The sequence below is a fragment of the Lemur catta genome, chromosome 6, assembly GCF_020740605.2.
Source record: "Lemur catta isolate mLemCat1 chromosome 6, mLemCat1.pri, whole genome shotgun sequence".
Taxonomy (NCBI): Eukaryota; Metazoa; Chordata; class Mammalia; order Primates; family Lemuridae; genus Lemur; species Lemur catta.
Window position 1 is genome coordinate 10,619,707 of NC_059133.1, and position 18,118 is coordinate 10,637,824.

At 53.5% G+C, this 18,118-nt stretch overlaps 1 protein-coding gene across 1 annotated transcript; it reads left to right on the forward strand.

The window, feature by feature from the left end:
- Positions 1-1,191: 1,191 nt before the first annotated feature.
- Positions 1,192-17,653, forward strand: FOXRED2 (FAD dependent oxidoreductase domain containing 2). Its single transcript, XM_045552966.1, is given in 9 exon segments — positions 1,192-1,503; positions 1,505-1,815; positions 3,392-3,643; positions 3,769-4,038; positions 5,300-5,466; positions 9,017-9,182; positions 10,503-10,744; positions 11,777-11,947; positions 15,182-17,653. Coding segments are annotated over 9 exon segments (2,076 nt in total). The 5' UTR covers positions 1,192-1,266; the 3' UTR covers positions 15,442-17,653.
- Positions 17,654-18,118: the final 465 nt, after the last annotated feature.

Genomic DNA, 18,118 nt, shown 5'->3' on the forward strand with positions numbered 1-18,118 from the left:
TATCATCCTCCTGCCATTCGTGTTGCCTCCTCTGAGTTTTAATTCCAGGATCCACTGTGTGTACCTAAGCACCACGTCACCCCTATGGTTCCAATTGGCCAGTTACTACCAAATGTTGGAAATAGAATCCCTTGCCCACCTCTCCTGGTGGGTGGAAGATCAAAGCCAGTCGAATATGTTACGTGCTAAACACTACACTGAATCACTGTAGCAAACACTTGTTAATTGGTTTAGCTCTCCTGGCTTCACCACCCTGGATTCCAGTCCCACAAACCTGGGTAGGCCAACTAGTTGGTCTTTGGCTACATTAATGGGATGTAAGAGCTGAGAGCGGCTCCAAAATTCTGCGCTCCCCTCCCTCACGTGTGGAGAGGCACAGCTGAAAAAGGAGGGTCCAGTGCGCCACCCTCGAGCTGCTGTCCAGCCCCTCCACCTCGCAGGCGCGCACATCCCCAGGGCCCGCCGCCGGCCGCGTGGCCGCGCGCGCAGCACGTGCGCCCTCTCCCGCGCGCTGGCCGGGAGCCCGAGCCCGCCAGCAGGTCCCGGCGTGCCGCGCGCCGCGCACGTGACCCCGCCCGTGGGCGCGAGGGGCGGGGCCGCGGCGCCCAAGAGCCAAGCGCGGCCTCACTTGGCGGCGGCTGCGGTCGGAGCGGCCGGGAAGCCCGAGCTCTGGGAGGCGCCGGCCAGCGGCGGGAAAGCGGGAGCTGCGGGCGTGGCACCGCGCAGGCGCGACCAGCCGGCTCCGGAGCGCGGCAGCGGGAGGGCGGCAGGTGTGCCGGGGCTTCCCTGTCACGTGGCCGCAGAGGCCGGGGCGCGCGGAACCGGGCAGGGGCGGGCCCCGCAGGCCACACCTCCCTCGGGTCCGGGCCACGCGCGGGGGCGCGACCAAAGAGAAGCGAGCCCCCGGGGGTCTGGCCTGGGAGGGCGCAAAAGGGGCGCTGGGTGCCCCTCAGATTGGGGGAAAATTGGGGAACACCCTCTCCTTCCCCAGGGCGGAGGTCACCATGGTCACACGAAGGGGGTTGGCGCCCCTGGAAAGGAGACCCTGAAGGAGAGGCGACGCAGGGGTCCAGGACCCGTGTGCGGAGCCCCAGGTCCCAGCTTGGAAAGAAAGTCTGGGCAAATGAGCTCCGAGGCCCCCGGGTTCTGGCCCTGGCCCTGCCCCACCTTGCCGTGAGCGCTCGGGCGGGCCCCCGCCCGTTTCTGGGCCTCCGTTGCACCCCGGCCGCCGCGGTGCGAGGCCTCACCCCTCTGATCTGCCGCAGGATGGGCCTCTCCGCCGCGGCCCCGCTGTGGGGCCCCCCGGGGCTGCTCCTCACCATCGCCCTGCACCCGGCGCTGTCCGTGCGCCCCGCCAAGGCCCCCGCGAGCCCGCACCGGGACTACTGCGTGCTGGGCGCCGGGCCCGCGGGCCTGCAGATGGCCTACTTCCTGCAGCGGGCCGGCAGGGACTACGCCGTGTTCGAACGCGCGCCGGGGCCGGGCAGCTTCTTCACTCGCTACCCCCCGGCACCGCAAGCTCATCAGCATCAACAAGCGGTTCACGGGCAAGGCCAACGCCGAGTTCAACCTCCGCCACGACTGGAACTCTCTGCTCAGCCACGACCCCCAGCTGCTCTTCAGACACTACTCGCGGGCCTACTTCCCCGACGCCCGCGACATGGTGCGCTACCTGGGCGACTTCGCGGACAGGCTGGGGCTCCACGTGCTGTACAACACCACCATCACCTACGTCACTCTGGACAAGGATCGACAGGCCTGGAATGGCCACTACTTCATCCTGACCGACCAGACGGGCCAGGCGTACCAGTGCAGGTAAGGAACCGGCGCCGCAGCTCACCTGCTGAAGCTGGAGCCTTTGCTGGACGAACGGCACACCTGGGCTGGCCAGTAGGTGTGGGAGGAATGGGGGAAAGGGGGCATTGCTCCGGCTCCTTGCTCCCGCTGAAATTCAGTGCTGAGAGGTTCCATCAGCCATCATTTCCCAAATGTGTGGTAAAAAAATTGTTGTCAAATATGTTTCGAAAATACTAACAATTTACTAACTTGTCAGTTTTTAATATGTTCATATTCACTGTGATGTTCTAGCGTTGAGTAAAGTCTTGAGCATAAGCACAGCATATGTACCCACAAAACTCTGTATGTAGAGCATCTCTTGGAACTAGTGTTCCCCAAAATTTATTCCAGGAAAACCCCGGGTCAAGTGTCCAGCGAGTGTTAGGCCCTCTGGGATTTCAGAAGTGAACCAGAGTGGGAGGCCCCGCAGGCAGTGCTTCCAGCCATCAGATTTAGCTTCTTTGGCTTGGGAGACAGTTTAATATCGTGTGGACAGCCCCAGACTTATTTAATCTTTACAGGGACCTTGTGGGGGAAGTTCACTGATCCTCATTTAAGAACTGCGGCTCAGAGAAGTTGAGTAACTGGTGCTATGTCACACAGCTAATAAGTGGTGTAGCTGCGATTTGAGCACATCTCTCCTGACTCCAAAGCCTGTGTTCTCTCTGCTGCACCAGACTGCCTCAACCCTATTGCTGGAGGCCCTGGCTTGGCCTTGCCTGTTACAGCCCGGAGAAAGAATGGTTACACCGGCGTGGACTCTGGCATCTTAGGCAGCTGTGCTGCCGTGGAGCAGAACAGACAAGGGTCAGAGAGCAAGGCTTGATGGGGCTGTACGTGCCCCTCTGCAGGCCCTGCAGTTCTGCGTTTGAAACCACCCTGTGGTCAAATCGTTCTTCTGTGGGCTGGTAGGATCCAGCTTCCAGCTGCCCACCACCTGGTTGTAATCCCCACCAGTATACAGAGCGGGACTTTGGAATCAGACCTAGGGAGGCCTGCTGACCTTAGGATCTTCGGGCCTGTGGGCCCACAAGGCCTGTGTTTCCTCACCTGTAAAGCAGGCCACGTGACACCAACTCAGGGTTGCTTTGAGAAGTGCCTGAGATGATGTACAGACACACTTAGCACAGGGCCTGGTATGGAACTACTGCTCAGTGGACATTTGCAGCGCTAGACAAGTCAGAAACGGAAGAGTAGAACGTCAGGGTTCATTTCCATCATCGAGGGTGATACTTGGTCTGATTGCTGTATTCAAACTTAAGGGAATTACTCAGTTTCTCGCAGTGTCACCTTCTCCTCAGACAGCATTATTAATCCCTAGTACAGGAGAATGTGTACCCTCTGGACTGTGAGCTCAGTGCGGGGCAGGGGTGGAGTATCTCGGGTACATTGGGGTAGTTCGGTAAACAGATGAATGAATGAATGAATGAATGTCCTCCTCTTTGCTTTTAAGAGGCAGCAGTCGGGGTGTGGCAGGTGGGCCCAGAGAGTGATTTTCACTTAGTGTTCTTATAGCTAAGAGACTAAGCCATCTTTCCTCTGTCCCTACCTGCAGTGTCCTTCTTGTAGCCACTGGTTTGTCAGTCCCCAACCAAGTTAACTTCCCTGGCTCCGAATATGTGGAAGGTTATGAGTCCGTGTCTGTGGACCCCGAGGACTTTGTGGGTCAGAATGTGCTGATCCTGGGCCGTGGGAACTCAGCCTTTGAGACGGCAGAGAACATCTTGGGGGTCACAAACTTTATCCACATGCTGAGCCGCTCCCGGGTCCGGCTGTCCTGGGCCACCCACTACGTTGGAGACCTCAGGTATGCCACATCCCTGCTTGTGTGTGCTGTAGTGTAAGCCCAAAATGTGGGGAGAACTCCCCAAAAGCCCTTCCTGATCCCAGCTGGACTAACCACCCCTCCTTTGCATTCTCTTTGGGCCCCAGAGCCATCAACAATGGCCTGCTGGACACCTACCAGCTGAAGTCCCTGGACGGGCTGCTCGAGTCTGACCTGACAGATCTGGCCATCCTGAAGGACCGCGAAGGCAAGTTCCACGTCACCTTGAAATTCTCCCTGGAGGAAAACAACACCAACCAGAGTGCTGACTCCATCACCCTCCCCCAGGACAACCATGACAACTTTGCCCTGCGTGTGGCCTATGACCGGGTCATCCGCTGCCTGGGCTGGAACTTTGATTTCTCCATTTTCAATAAGTGAGTCCAAATGGGGGAGGAGGTAGGATCTCTTAGCAAACCCCTTCTGACCCCTCCCTGAGGGAACACAGTGGCCATTCAGTAGGCCAGCAACAGAGCTTTCAGGACAGCAGTCTAAGAATGGATGTGGGTGCTGCCTGGTCTCCCTCTCAGGACACAAGCTGTCTGTCTACTGTGGGTCCCAAGGTGGCCCTGAGGCCCTCTGTCCTGAGGGAGCAGCAGCAGCAGGTCTTGGTCTACTTTGAGAGCCTCTACCTGCGAGATGGGAAATCAAGCTCAGGCAGAACACGCAGGTGAATTTGCTGGAAGGCAGTGTAGCATGGTGGCTCAGAGCACAGGCTCTGGAGTCAGCCCAAGATTCTCTGCTTACCAAATCTGCAAGCTCTGGGAAAGTTACTTAACCATGCTGTGCCCCAGTTTCTTCATCTCTAAAATGGGATTAATAATTTCTTTTTCATATGGTTATTGCGAAGATTGATAAAGAAAGCGCTTAGCATATACTATATGCTCAATAAAATGTTAGTTGCTAAAATTGTTTATAATTGTATTTTGAAGAACTGCTTTATAGAGCCTAGTCCCAAATATTGCTGCCCAATACCTTGTGAGGCTTGATACCAAAGCAGCCATCCTGGCAGAGCACAGTGGCTCATGCCTATAATCCCAGCACCTTATAAGGCCAAGGTGCAAGGATCGTTGGAGCCCAGGAGTTCAAGACCAGCCTGGACAACATAGTGAGACCCCCATCTCTACCCAAAAAAAAAAATTAGCTGGGCATGGTGGTATACCTGTAGTCTTAGCTATTCAGGCTGAGGTCGGAAGATGGCTTGAGCCCAGGAGTTTGAGGCTGCAGTGAGCTGTGACTACATCACTTCACTCCAGCCTGGGTGACAGAGCAAGACCCTATCTCTTAACAAACAAACAAAAAAGCAACCACCCAGTCCACCCAGTCTTTCATTTGCCTTCTGACTAGGGCATAAAAGGACAAGGAAAAGCTGGTGGGCCTATGCAGACCCTCCTTTCCCATTAGGTGACAGCAGGACCCAGTCTTAGTTCAGAGCCCAGCCTTGAGTCAGACTTGGATCCTGGCTCTGTCCTGCCATGTCCTTAACCTGAGCATCACTTGCTTCATCTGTTAAATGGAGATGATTACACCCACTTCCAGGGTCATGGTGAGGTTTAATGTAAAGCACTTAGTGCCAGGCTTGTGATAAGTGCTTCATACACAGCAGCTATTTTTATTAACAACCCTTTCCACTCACAGGTCCCTCAGACTCAATTCGGGGAATCCATTCGACACGAAGTACCCACTGATCCGAGCCAGCTATGAGTCCAAAGGGAGCCGGGGTCTTTTTATCCTGGGTACTGCCAGCCACTCGGTGGACTACAGGAGATCTGCTGGGGGCTTCATCCACGGATTCCGGTACACAGGTGAGCCCAGCTGAGAGGGCTGCTGTCCCCAGACAGAACCACCATCAGTATCCCCAGGGCTTAGAAACACACTCCTGATTTCCAGAAGCGTTAAGAGATTGCTCATCAGTAGTTGACAGTCATAAATTCCCTACCTGGGGTAGATGACACCAGGTGGTCTGAGAATGTGTCTAGAAAGGTATCAGCATAAAGTGTAAAAATGCATACCTCTGGGGTGGCGTGTTACGTGCATAAGCCCCCTGCAGGTTTAGCACCGTCCACTGGCAAGGATGCCACGCAGGAAGAGTGCTAACCTAGGTTCCTCCCCAGCTGGGTGGTCTGAAAGGTGAAGCTTGAGCCCCTCCTAACCCTGTTGGGGCTTAGCTGTACACAGGTGAACTCTCCACCGTCAGGGGCTACATAAGGCGGCACCTGGGCACCTTGCTGCTGTAAAGCATCACACGCACAGACTCTCTGGATACTGACAGATTTCAATAAAAATTGCAACTGGATTATATCAGTTCTTTTTCAGAACTCCTAGTACTGAGGGTGTAAGTTTTGTGCTAACTTGAGAATGTTTGCAAATAAAATACTAAAGTATCTTTTTAAAACATAATTCTGTTCACTGCACTAGAGTAATCCCCAACCGGAAATTGAGGCTTTGTGGTTTTAAGGCTAAATGGGAACTAGAGAGTAAGGGGAGAAATGCACTCACGCGGCCGGCCTGTCTTCAGTGCGCTGAGCGGCGTGAACAGGGCCCTGCTGGTGTGGCCAGTGCTGTTGGACGTGGATGTCAATCCCCATTTTCCTGAAGGAGCAACTGAGGCTCAGAGTTTTGGTGGTTTCCTCACTGTCACAGGAACTGAACTGCAGGACCCAGGCACTTTGTCAAAAAATAGTTTGTACAAAGGTTTTCTCTTCTGCAGAAAGCAAACCACTGCCCTCCATAGGGAAGAGAGAGTCTGTAAATGTTAGGTGATCCCCCTCCTATCTTGAAACTCACGGTCAGATATGAGTGTTCACTTTGGGGAGTCCATCTGGAAGAATGGAATCATAATAAGCTTATAGCCGATCATCGGAAATTTGGAAAACATAGAGAATGAGGAAGTAATCTGCCACCCAAAGACATTCGATGTTCATATTTTTTACTTTTATTTTTTTTAAAGCCTTTATTTGAGATGGGCCATGGTGATGGGTGTAGGGATCACTGCAACTGCCTTGCAGTGGGGGAGACAGACTGGACTCAACTCCACCATATTTTTTTCTAAATATACTCCCATCTTTCCCTACCAGGCTCATTATACAAACTTGGGGAAACAGAAAATAACACATAACTTCTGCGTGGGGGAGGCTCCACGCCGCAGCCTCCCCAGTGCAGATCTAGGCATTGTGGTGTTCTGTTGGCCGTCACAGCTGGCTGTCTCTCGAGGAGGACAGTCTCCACTCCTGTCGTTGTCGTGCATGCCTGAACTCATTTCAGCAGCCCTGGAAAGCAGCTGTCTGCCCCTGCTGAATCCATTCCTGCCTTTGGAAACAGTAGGGTGACAATGGACGGTCCCACTAGCAGCCCCACAGCCACTGCATACAGTGGCACCCTGGGCGGGTGCTTTATTGCATGGTGGGTGTTTATGGGCCAGTTAATTTTGCCATAAAAGCCATAAGGGTCCTGTGTCACACATCCCAACATTTCTGTATTTAATGTGACGCCTCGCATTGCCTTAATGCTAGTTTCTGCGTTTCACTAGCCTTTGGTTTGGCTGGGAAAGATAATCATATGTTGCCGTGGATTTCCAGGTGACACGGCCTATGCCCCATGCATGCTGTCAGGGAAGGAGGCCGGGGAGAGGCTTCTAACCATCTGAAAGCCAAAATATTTGCAGATTGAATGAACACACACACAATGTGAAGAGTGTCTCTTCAGCTGTGTGTCCCCAGTAAGAAATCCATGTCATTCGTAGGCATGTTGCCCTCCCTGTCCCACTGTCCTGACAGGTACTGTCCTGTCTGTCTTGCCTCCTTCAGTCCCATGTTCTTTCCCCAGCTCACATACTTAATCTGCATAAGAGCCCATGATACAGATCCTGGTATTTCAACTCCATTTCCAAGATAAGGAAACTGGGGCACAGAGAGGTTAAGCTACTTGCCCAAAGTCAGCCAGCCAGTGGATGGCAGGGGTGGAATTTGAATCCACACCTGTCTGACTCTAAAGCTCACACCTAACCATTGAGCTTCAAGCAGATGGGGAACAATCGTGGGTGTGTAGGCCACCCATTGCTGTGCCCGCAGAGTGATAAGGACCCTGCTGGGGAGAGGGACAGTGTGCATGTACACAGCAGGGTCTGCCTGGACCTTGCTCATTGTTCAGCTGAGAAACAGTCCCAAGGGAAACAAGCAGACAGGCAGAGGAAAACAGAAGATAAAGGTGGTGGCAGGCACCGCCACTGCGGGGAGGCGGGGCATGCCACCAGCCCTGTCCGCTCCCCCTGTTAAGTCGCTGTCCAGTCCGTCCCTGCCTTGCCTTCACCTGGCTGGTGGCCTCTTTGTCTCCCCTGACTGCTCTTCCTGGTCCCTCTGAGTTTCCGTCCCACTGCCATGGTACCCGCCAAAACCACCTTTCTTGAAACAAAAAAATCGTGTCCTTCTTCCGCTCAGCGGCTCCGCGTCCTCCCAGGGAGAGCCCCAGCTTCCCAGCGGCATCGATGGCTCTGCGAGGGCCACACCAAACCACCCTCCAGTCTCATCCTGCGCCTCCTCGCCACACAAACCCTGCTTTTCAAATGTGCCGGGCTGTCTCAAGGTTATACCGTGCATACATTGTTCCCATTGTCCAGGGCACCCTCCACACGCTTGTCTACCTGTATGATCCCTAAACCTTTTGCAAAACCATCCTAACCGTTGCTTCTTCAGCGAGCCAGCCACGTGGCAAGGCCGAGCATCTCCTGTGGTTACCGGCCCCCTGGGTTTCCTTTCCCAGGAGCTGTCTGCGTGCCCTCACCTTTACTGGATTTGGGTGTTTATTGATTAGTTTTGGAGGAGCAGGCGTGTGCATGTGATGTACCAATCCCACAGCTGTGTGCGGCAGCCCCAGGTGTAGGCGGACCAGCTCCCTGCTGTTTCAGACAGCAGTCGCCTGGTATCCTGACAGACAGAGCATCTCAAAGTAGCAGCCCGGGGCGGGAAAGCGCGGGAGCAATCAGCTTTCCTGGGGCGACTCTGACGGAAACAGGGCCTGGCCTGGGGAGCGGTTTCCGAGGAAGGCCCTGGGTCTGGTTTTGACCTTCCTCGTGTGAGGTGAGGGTGGGGGGCTCCGGCAGGGTGGACAGACTCTGGCCTGTGGCCCAAATGCAGCCGTGCCCCACTTGCTGTGTCCTCTGGCTGCCTTCACACTAGGGGCAGCATCCAGCAGCGTCGCTGAGTAGTGTGTGGCCCACAAAGCAGAGAATACTGACCATCCGGCCCTTTCCAGAAAACAAGTATGTGCTGGGTCCCTCAAAGAGGCCTGTACGTCCCCCACCCCCACCGTGACCAGAGGTAAAATGTGCGCGTGCCATTCCTGCTCTGGCCGTTTCAGCGCGGGCCGTCCACCGGCTCCTGGAGTACCGCCACCACGGCGTCGCCTGGCCCTCCACCGAGCTCCCCATCACACAGCTGACCAGCTCCATCATCCGGCGCGTGAACGAGGCTTCTGGGCTCTACCAGATGTTCAGCGTGCTGGCCGATGTCGTCCTGTTGAAGGAGTGAGTAGCCTGTCCCCACCCCCCCCCCCCTACACCCTGCCATAGCACGGGGTGCCTATTCCAGGTGTGGAATACCCAGTTTTTCCTTACTAAGATGAAGACTGCAAGGGGGGAGCAGGGGAGTCTATTCTAGGGGAAAAAATCAGTGAAATCAACAGACAGTCAGACAGACATCCCTGAGAACAAACCCTGTGTTTACCACTCTCGTGCTGTGTGACTTCGGGCAAGTTGGTTAGCCTCTCTGAGCCTTTCTTGCCTCATCTGCAAAGTGGGGATAATTATGCCTACCTTGCAGCAATGAAGGAAGGAGGAAAGGTCACTCATAGAAAGCCTTTGGCACCAGGTAGATAAACAGTGAACAAGGCAACTGTGAGGCACCCGCAGTGCAGGTCTGAGAGTTCCCTCGGGCCAGCCCATGCTGGTCATGGTCCTTACCAATCAAGGATGAGCGGCAGATCACAGAGGACAGACAGTTCCCGAGAAGGAAGCAGTGCAGAGCCCAGAGGGGTGAGGGCACTCAGGAGAGGTGGCAGGTGACAGCAGAGGGACGACCAGTTCCTCTCATCTGGGGAACAGCCTGATCCAAAGGCAGGGAGTGTCACAGCACACCGAGTTCAGGGACGCGCTCTGCACACAAACCTCTCTTCACCATCACCTTTGGTGCCCCTCTCTCGAATGACACCCCACGTTCAAACTGTGGGCAGGTCCTGTCACCTCTACCTTCTAGTTATGTCTAGAGTCTGACCAGCTCTCACTAGCTCCACCTGCCGCCTTGGGGCACGTCAGCAGCATCCCTCACCTGCGCTGACTCGACAGCCTCCCACCTTTGGCCCGTGATCTGTTCTCTGCACCGTGGCCAGAGTGGTTCTCTCTCTGCTCAGTGTCCCCCGCGGCCAGCAGCTTCCCTTCTCCATCCAGGTGAAATCTGCGCTTGCTGTCATGACAGGCACAGCCGTCCTTGACCCCACCCCTGCAGACCGCCCGCCCTCTGCCCCTGTTCACTCCGCTTAGCCACACTGGCCTCTTCCTGTTCTTTGAATGCAACAAGGCATTCACTCCCTCCTTAGGGCTTTTCTCTTATTGTTCCTTCAATCTGGAACACTCTTCCAAATATCCATTTCAGGTCACACGGTTTTCCAGCATCTGTCCCATGTGTTAGGGCTCAGCTGTGACAATCACATTAAAGTGAGGTGATCGGAGTCTGCACTGCTTGATTGACACTTCCTGGAGGTAGAGACACATGCACACCCGCACGACATGCCCTCATGCCCTCACCTCTGCCACAGCGCTGAGGGTCCCCCGTGCTGCCGTTCTCCCCAGGAATGCCACCGCCTTCGAGTACCTGGAGGAGTTCCCCATGCTGATGCTGCCCCAGCTGGAGACCCTCACAGGGAGGAACGCAAGGCATGGGCTCTTCGTCATCAACATGGAATATGGCAAAAATTTCTCTGGACCTGACAAGGATGTCTTTTTTCACGACCGGTCTGTGGGGCACACGGAAGACGCCTGGCAGTCTAACTTCCTGCATCCTGTCATCTACTACTACAGACAGCTCCCCACCGGTGAGCCGCCACTGCCCTCCCCCAAGCAGGGGCTTTCTAGAGGTGGCGTTCCTCCAACCCTGTCTGTAGAGTTGTCACCACTAAACCTTCACGCAACACCCTCAGCTGACAGAAGGGGGACCCCTGGGGGACTCCACCTAGAGACCAGGCAGGGGCAGGTGTGAGAATGATAAATGATGCTTGCAGATTCTGGCACATGCTGTCACCTGCACCAGCCACACATAGATTGTCAGGCTCTCCTCCAGGGCACCACAGAGTAAGAGGGACGGGGTCACGCTGCAGGGTCTCCAAAGGAAGCTGCCCGTGGGGGCGGAGGGAGGATCTGCAGACTGAGTATTAGAAGGAACTGGGGCTGGTTGACACAGTACAGAACAGCTGGGCGACATTCCCAGCTATGTCCTTTCGTCACTGTGTGACCCTGGACCATTACTTAACCTCTCTGAGCCTCAATCTCATCTGTGGGGATGGCAATAGTACCTTCCTTGTGGGACGGTGTGAAGGTAAGTCTGACAGTGTACACAGCGTAGCTACCCACACATGAACCACCTGGGGAACACAGCTCCTGCTGCAGAGCTTGAAGGGCAGTCACGTGGAAGAGCGTGGTCTCCTAGGAGCTGTCCCCAAGGGCAGAGATGGTATCAACAGGTGGAAGTGACAGGGAAGCGGGTCTGTAGTCAACATAAGGAGCAACTAGTATGAGAGCTGCTCAGCAGTGGAACTGGGCAGCTCCAAATCAGGTTTCCCAGGACGGGATGCTCAAGTCATGGCTTGGTGGCCATCTGACAGGGACACCACGGAAGGGAGGCCACGCCAGTGTGAAACTGGACACCCTGAGCTCTGAGACCCCTCTCAGGACAGGGCCTCTGAATCTTCCCACAGAAGATTTGGAGAGGGCTGGTGAACAAGCTGGCCACAGCCCAGTGCAGGAGCATCGGGACAGCGGGGCGTGAGTGAGGGACGCATCTGGGATGTCGGCTGGAGGGCGGGAAGGCCAGTCTCTCAGCTCTGACGGGGCCCCATTTCCCCCCACAGAACAGGAGGTGACATTCCGCCCTGCGCACTGGCCCCTGCCTCGGCCCGCGGCCATCCACCACATCGTGGAAGACTTCCTGACAGACTGGACCGCCCCCGTTGGGCACATTCTCCCTCTGAGGCGCTTCCTGGAGAACTGTTTGGACACGGATTTACGAAGCTTCTATGCAGGTAACCTGAGTTCCCAGAAGGACAGAGGGACTGAGGGGGAGGTTGAAGAAAGGCCGGGTGGACCCAGGCCCTGTGGAGTTTCAGAACCTGTTTGGACCAGTGCAAACCCAGACTCTTGTTTCCTGCGATGTGGTGAACTAGATGTTCACAGAACCCCCTCCCAGGACAGCACACCTAAAAATACCAAATAATATGTCTTTTTTAAGGAACCAGCAGGAAAATAAGGGAACTCCCCAGAGGCCAGACACCATAAAGAACACAGACCACTGCTGGGCCTGGGATGCCTGCGGCTCACAGGAGCCTAGAGCCTGGGTCTGGCTGGCCAGCCTTGGGTTGGGAGGACGAGGCTGGAGCAGGATAGGGGGTCTGTTCAGAGACCCTCAAAGCCGGGACCTCAGTGGGCCAGCCAGGAGGCAGAAACACTCACAAGAGAGAGAGAGGGGATGCATAGTTCCTGGCCCTGGATAAAGTGGGGGAAGAAAAAATCTCCCCTGAATATTTCCAGCCACCAGGCCCCACTTATGTAAATTTGGGGCCAAACTTTATACTATCATTGTGGTGCAGAAATCAGAGAAGCAAAGGCACATCTTATCGTGAGAAATGTACTTGAGAAATACACTTTGAAACCAAGCCTCAAAGAATTCCCACAGACAAAGTTCCAAGGAAACTTTCCCAACCAAAAATCACTTAACACATAAGGACACAAACTACCAAGAGGGAGTGTCAGCAAAAAGAACCAATTATAGGATCGAACCTACAAAGACTGCAGGTTCATGGTCAGATATAGCATATAAAGTATGTTTCGTGTAGGTTGAGCATCCCAAATCTGAAAACTTGGAATTTGAAATGCTCCAAAATCCATAATTTTTTGACACTCAAAGAAAATGCTTATTGCAGCAATTCGGATTTCACATTTTCAGATTAAGGATCTTCAACCAGTAAGTATAATGTAAATATTCCAAAATCTGAAAAAATCCCTAATTGGAAACACTTCTGGTCCCGAGCATTTTAGATAAGGGATATAGAACCTCTGTATTTAAAGAAATAAAAAAGATTATTGAAAATATAATGAAAGGATAGAGACTACCAAGATTAACTGGGCAGTTCTGAGAAAAATCCAAATGGAACTTCTGGAAATAAAATAAACTGTCGCTGGGCACAGTGGTACGCACCTGTAATCCTAGCTACTTGGGAGGCTCAGGCAGGAGGCTCGCTTGAGCCCAGGAGTTTAAAACCAGCCTGGGCAACATAGCAAGACCCTGCCGATAGATAGATAGATAGATAGATAGATAGATAGATAGATAGATAGATAGATAGATAGGAAATTAGAAACTCCATGTAAAGATTCAGCAGCTCACTAGACAGGGAAGAAGAAAGAAACGATGAACTGGAAGATAGTTCTGATAGCCAAACCCAAAGAGGGACTTGGGGAGAGAAGTAGGATGACCCAGAGGGGGGATTGATGGAAACAAGCCAAATGTTTGTCTTTTTTAAACCCTTGAATGCCTAGAATATCCATTTCCTTTTTTTTAACTGAGAAATCATCTGTTAAACACCTGTTGCACATCAGGCACTGTTCATATCAAGTCAGGTTAGAGACTTGTAGCCCACAAGTCAGAGAGCAAGTGTTCTTGTTTCCTCCTGAGTCCGTTCTGAACTAATACTGTGTATATAATGGGAGATGGCTTGAAACGCTAGTTTAAATTATTTAGCGACTTTGAAGTACTAGCAGCCTGCAGACTAACCTTGATCATACACTTTCACATGAAATTACGTGTTAAGAGTCTAGAGTTCTCAACTCCAAAATACCTGCCTGTTTCTCGTGGCTTTGGGGTACACATAAATGCCAGTGTGTTAGGAGCGTATTCCCAGCCCGAGTTGTGGGTCCCAGCAGTGGATCATCCCAGGCCCTTCAGCCTCTGTCTCCATTGTCCAGGTGCTGCTCAACAGTACAAGCCACCACGTGCCACTGCCTTGAACTGGGAAGAACCCTCCCGACAGAAGGCAGCTGGCAGAGTGGCTGCCCCCCAGCCCATAGCTGTGGCAGCTGCTGGTCCTGGCTCCGGATTCTGCTGGGCTTCTGTGCCCCCGGGGCCTGCAGAGGGGTGACATCATCAGAAGGTGGTGCTTGCCAGATGGCCACCTTGCTGCCCTCCTGTTGTCCCCCTGCGCATCTGCTCTCTTCCCTGCCCAGAGAGGATTGCCACGGCCCGTCCTGCCGGGGCCTCTGTGCTAGGAGTCAGGGTGATATCTGGGGTCACCCTTCAGCCTGGTCACCCTGTGAGCTTCACAACATCCCTCATCCCGTGCCCGTCTTTTACTTGAGATAAAGGGGATTGGGGAGGTGAGAAGGCTTGCTCAGAGTTCCACAGGGACTCCGCCAGCTGCTGACATTCCGTCTTCCCACCCTGTCTCTCCCTCAGCAGGCTCAGCCCACATGTGTCACCTCTTCAGTTTTTTCAAGCAAAGTCACATAGCACTTGGCTAAAAGACTTTGTTCCCACCTTCCCCCACTCCATTCCCATTCTCCAGAAGAAACTACTTCTAGCTATTAAGGTTGCTCCTTCTCTCTTCTCATAGCTTCTTTCGGTTGTTTCTTCACATTTCTAAGTAATACGTATCCACAGCTATTTTGTGATTGACCAGATTTGACATACCAGCGTTCTGCTGTGGTGCAGATGAGCACTGACCTGTTTTCATCTTTCTGTCCCCCACAGGGTTTAGAACAGAACTTTGCACACAATATCTGCAACTCGCATTTTGTTGAGGGGATAAATTTTTGCAGGCAGCTCTGAGCTCACGGTGGGACTGACCACTGAGTTACCGGACAGCCCAGGCCAGCTTCCAGGAGAGAAGGCTGAGGGCCTGCTCAAGAGGGACTGAGCTCCCACCCCAGGCTGGCTCCGTGCGGAGCATCGTGCTGGGCCCCATCTGTGGGAGCTGAGGCATTTCTGTGGTTCGCTTTCATTTCGGAGCCTTGTTCTTCCAAAATGTCAAGGCAGCCTCCTGTTTCTGGAGCCCTGTGGAGGGTCATGATGCATGCGTGACCTACTCCCGTTGGACGTGAGACGCCCAGGAGGGTCAGTGCCCAGTTTTAAGGGATGGAGGGTACCGTGCAGGCCCCAGTGAAGCCCCCAGTGAAGCCCCCAGCCCCTGGCATTAGCAGCTCCTCTTCCTGCACCTCTCCCGACACCTCCCGGCCTGACTTCTTCTCCTCCTTTTTTTTCTGTGTAGAGTCCTGTTTCCTGTTCGCCCTAACGCGCCAGAAGCTGCCACCCTTTTGCCAGCAGGGGTACCTGAGAATGCAGGGGCTCGCAAGTACTGAGAGCCTTCGGCAGCACGGAGTGAAGAGCAGGCTCCTCCGGGACTATGCTGCCGTGGGCAGGCACCTGGAGGACAGCAGCCAGCGGCCTGGTGACCGTGGGCCCGTAGGTGCCCCCCCGGATCCAGGGCCTCCAGTCCAGTCCCTTGACAGCAACAAGGAGGAGCTCTGACTGTCCCTTCCCAGGCTGTGGGCACAGGGGCCAGGCTCTCCCACCCAGCCTGTGGTCAGTCCCTGCTCTTTCCCCACAGCCTCGTGCTCGCACCGATGTGTGATCACCAAAGGCCACTCGGCTCATCGTGGTGACTGCCCCATAGCAACACGCACGGCACGGAAGGGCTGAAGTGTGGTGATGCGGTGGTTACCTCCCCTCCTCTGGCCCTGGGTGCCCAGGAGGCGGGGTCAGGAGAAGGGCATCCCCTGCCAGGTGTGAGCTGCCTTCCACAGCCCCACTTGTCCCCAGCTGCGCTGTCGCTGAGCACCAGGCTGGCCTCGGTTCTGTCCCTCTCAAGGGCCCAGCTGCTCCTTTTCCTTCTGTCTGCTCTTCAGATAGGCCTGAACCCATCCTCATCCTCATTAGGGTTTGTGGCAAGCCTTTAAAACAAGCTCTCATGTCCTCAACAGCCATAACAAACAGACAGGTGGGACTGGTGCCCCAGAATACTGCTGAAGACACCAGCTCGGAGATGTCGAGTAACTCTGGGTCCCCAGCCGGGAGGCCCTGCCTGTGTCACACTTTTGCCTCCACTGCCTCACCTGCCCCCTGGCCCCATTTTCTGCAGGGTTTGGACTTAGCTATGGATCCCAGGGGGCCCAGCCCAGCCTATCTCCCTGGGCCCAGGGCTGTCATCAGGCAGAGATAGGACAGCTTCCTGCAAAGCCATCTTATCTAAGCTGCTCCCTCCCCCAGCTTCCCCAGCTTGCACCTCCCCCCAGTCACCTTCAGTGCTGCTCCCTTACCTTCCCCTGGTGGCATCTGGAACCATGCCTCGCTCCTGACCTACCTGTCAAGTGCTGTCTTTCTGTCGTGAGCACGCCTACATGCTCGCCATGTGCAAGGAGACGTTCATAAATGCCTTTGTATGATAATGATGAGGGATTTGGTTCCTGGCTCCCTTAGCCGTTCCAGCTTCTCCTCGTTGTCCTTCCTCACCAGGAGTCCGCACTCTCCCATCAGGCGGCTTAGTCTCATTTAGAGTGAGTAAGCCATGGGAAAGCATTTGTGCGTGAGATGATGGTGGTGATTTTTCAAAGCCCAGAATCACAGGTGACCACTTTCTCACTGGTTCTTACTAGATCTTCATGTATCCACTCAGGATTCCAGGGACACGGGCTTTCTGGGTCCACGGCTCTTTCCTGGGAACATCCTCTTCCCCTCTTGGCTAGGACCAAACTCCTGTAACCACCTGGCCCCGCTGTCTGTGTGCAGAAGGCTCCCGGTTACCGTGAGGAAACTCCAGCAGCCGGGAGGAGTTGTCTACCTCCTGATAATACTTGGGATAGTTTGCACAGGGCTGAAACTCCTAAATTAAGGGTTTTTTTCCCCGAACCCAGGATGTTTGATTCACCATATTGCACACAGATGACAGGTAAACCAAAATTGGATCCTGTCACCCTGCCCTACCTTTTCCAAAGCATTTTTTTAAAAAACCTTTTAATTAGGACTATACACATAAGATCAAAACCTGTTACACACATCTTGCCTACCCGGTTACTGAAAGCTGGCTGAACCACTTGTTCCAATAAATGTTTAAGGTGCTGCAACAGATAATTTATTGACATCTAAATATGTGACATCTGCTGCCAAATCGTTAATCCCATCAGAACATCAGCCAAACTTAATTGTTTTTAACAAGGCTTGATTCCATTCTTAGCGGATTAGAGGTGTCTTCCCTGATACTCCTTTTGTAAATTAATAGTTGGTTTCAATAGTCCTTTTTCCTGTGAAGATCATTGCTGCATTGCCAAGTTCCCATCCAGACAGCCCCTCCTGGCCATCCTCCTCCTGGTTTTAGTCCTGACCTCCAGGCGCCCACTGCGTTAGGCATGCCACCTCAGGTGCCTGCTGTCTTCCTGCTGTGTTGTACTAGATTTATACTTTCTACTTTACTGCCTCAGTTCCTTTTTTTTGTCAAGTCTGGACAGCCCATTAGCAGATCTCATCCTTTCCAGCTAGAACAAGTTCCTCGTCTAGCTGAGGCCTGACTTGAATCATTCCTTCTTTCTTAATATCACAAAGCTACTGGTGCAAAAGAAACAAATTAGTGAAACAGTAGGCCAGAGGTAGACCCTACTGTAAATAAGAAGGACGAGACAGGCACAGTGGGATCCCCAACATTTTGGCAGGCTGAGGTGGAAGGATTGCTTAAGGCCAGGAGTTTGAGACCAGCCTGGGCAACATAGTGAGATCCCATCTCTGCAAAAAAAATAAAACAAATTAGCTGGGCATGGTAGTGCATGCCTGTAGTCCCAGCTACTGGGGAGGCTGAGGTAGGAGGATCACTTGAGCCCAAGAGTTTGAGGTTACAGTGAGCTATGATCAAGCCACTGTACTCCAGCCTGGGTAACAGAGTGAGATCCTGTATCAAAAATAAATAAAGATGATTTAAAAAGGAATCACAAGCCAATGGAAAAGATTGTGCAGGACCATGCCATCAATAATGTTGGACCAACAGGTTAATAATTTGGGGAAAAAACCTCATTTTAGACCCCTATTTCATACTATACTTCAAAATTCCAGATGAATTTTTGGAAGCCATATAAAAACGTTCTATAATCAAAGAAAGGACTTTCTAAGTTTAGACGCAATAGAGCAATTCCCTAAAGGAAAATGTTTAACATTTCCGGGT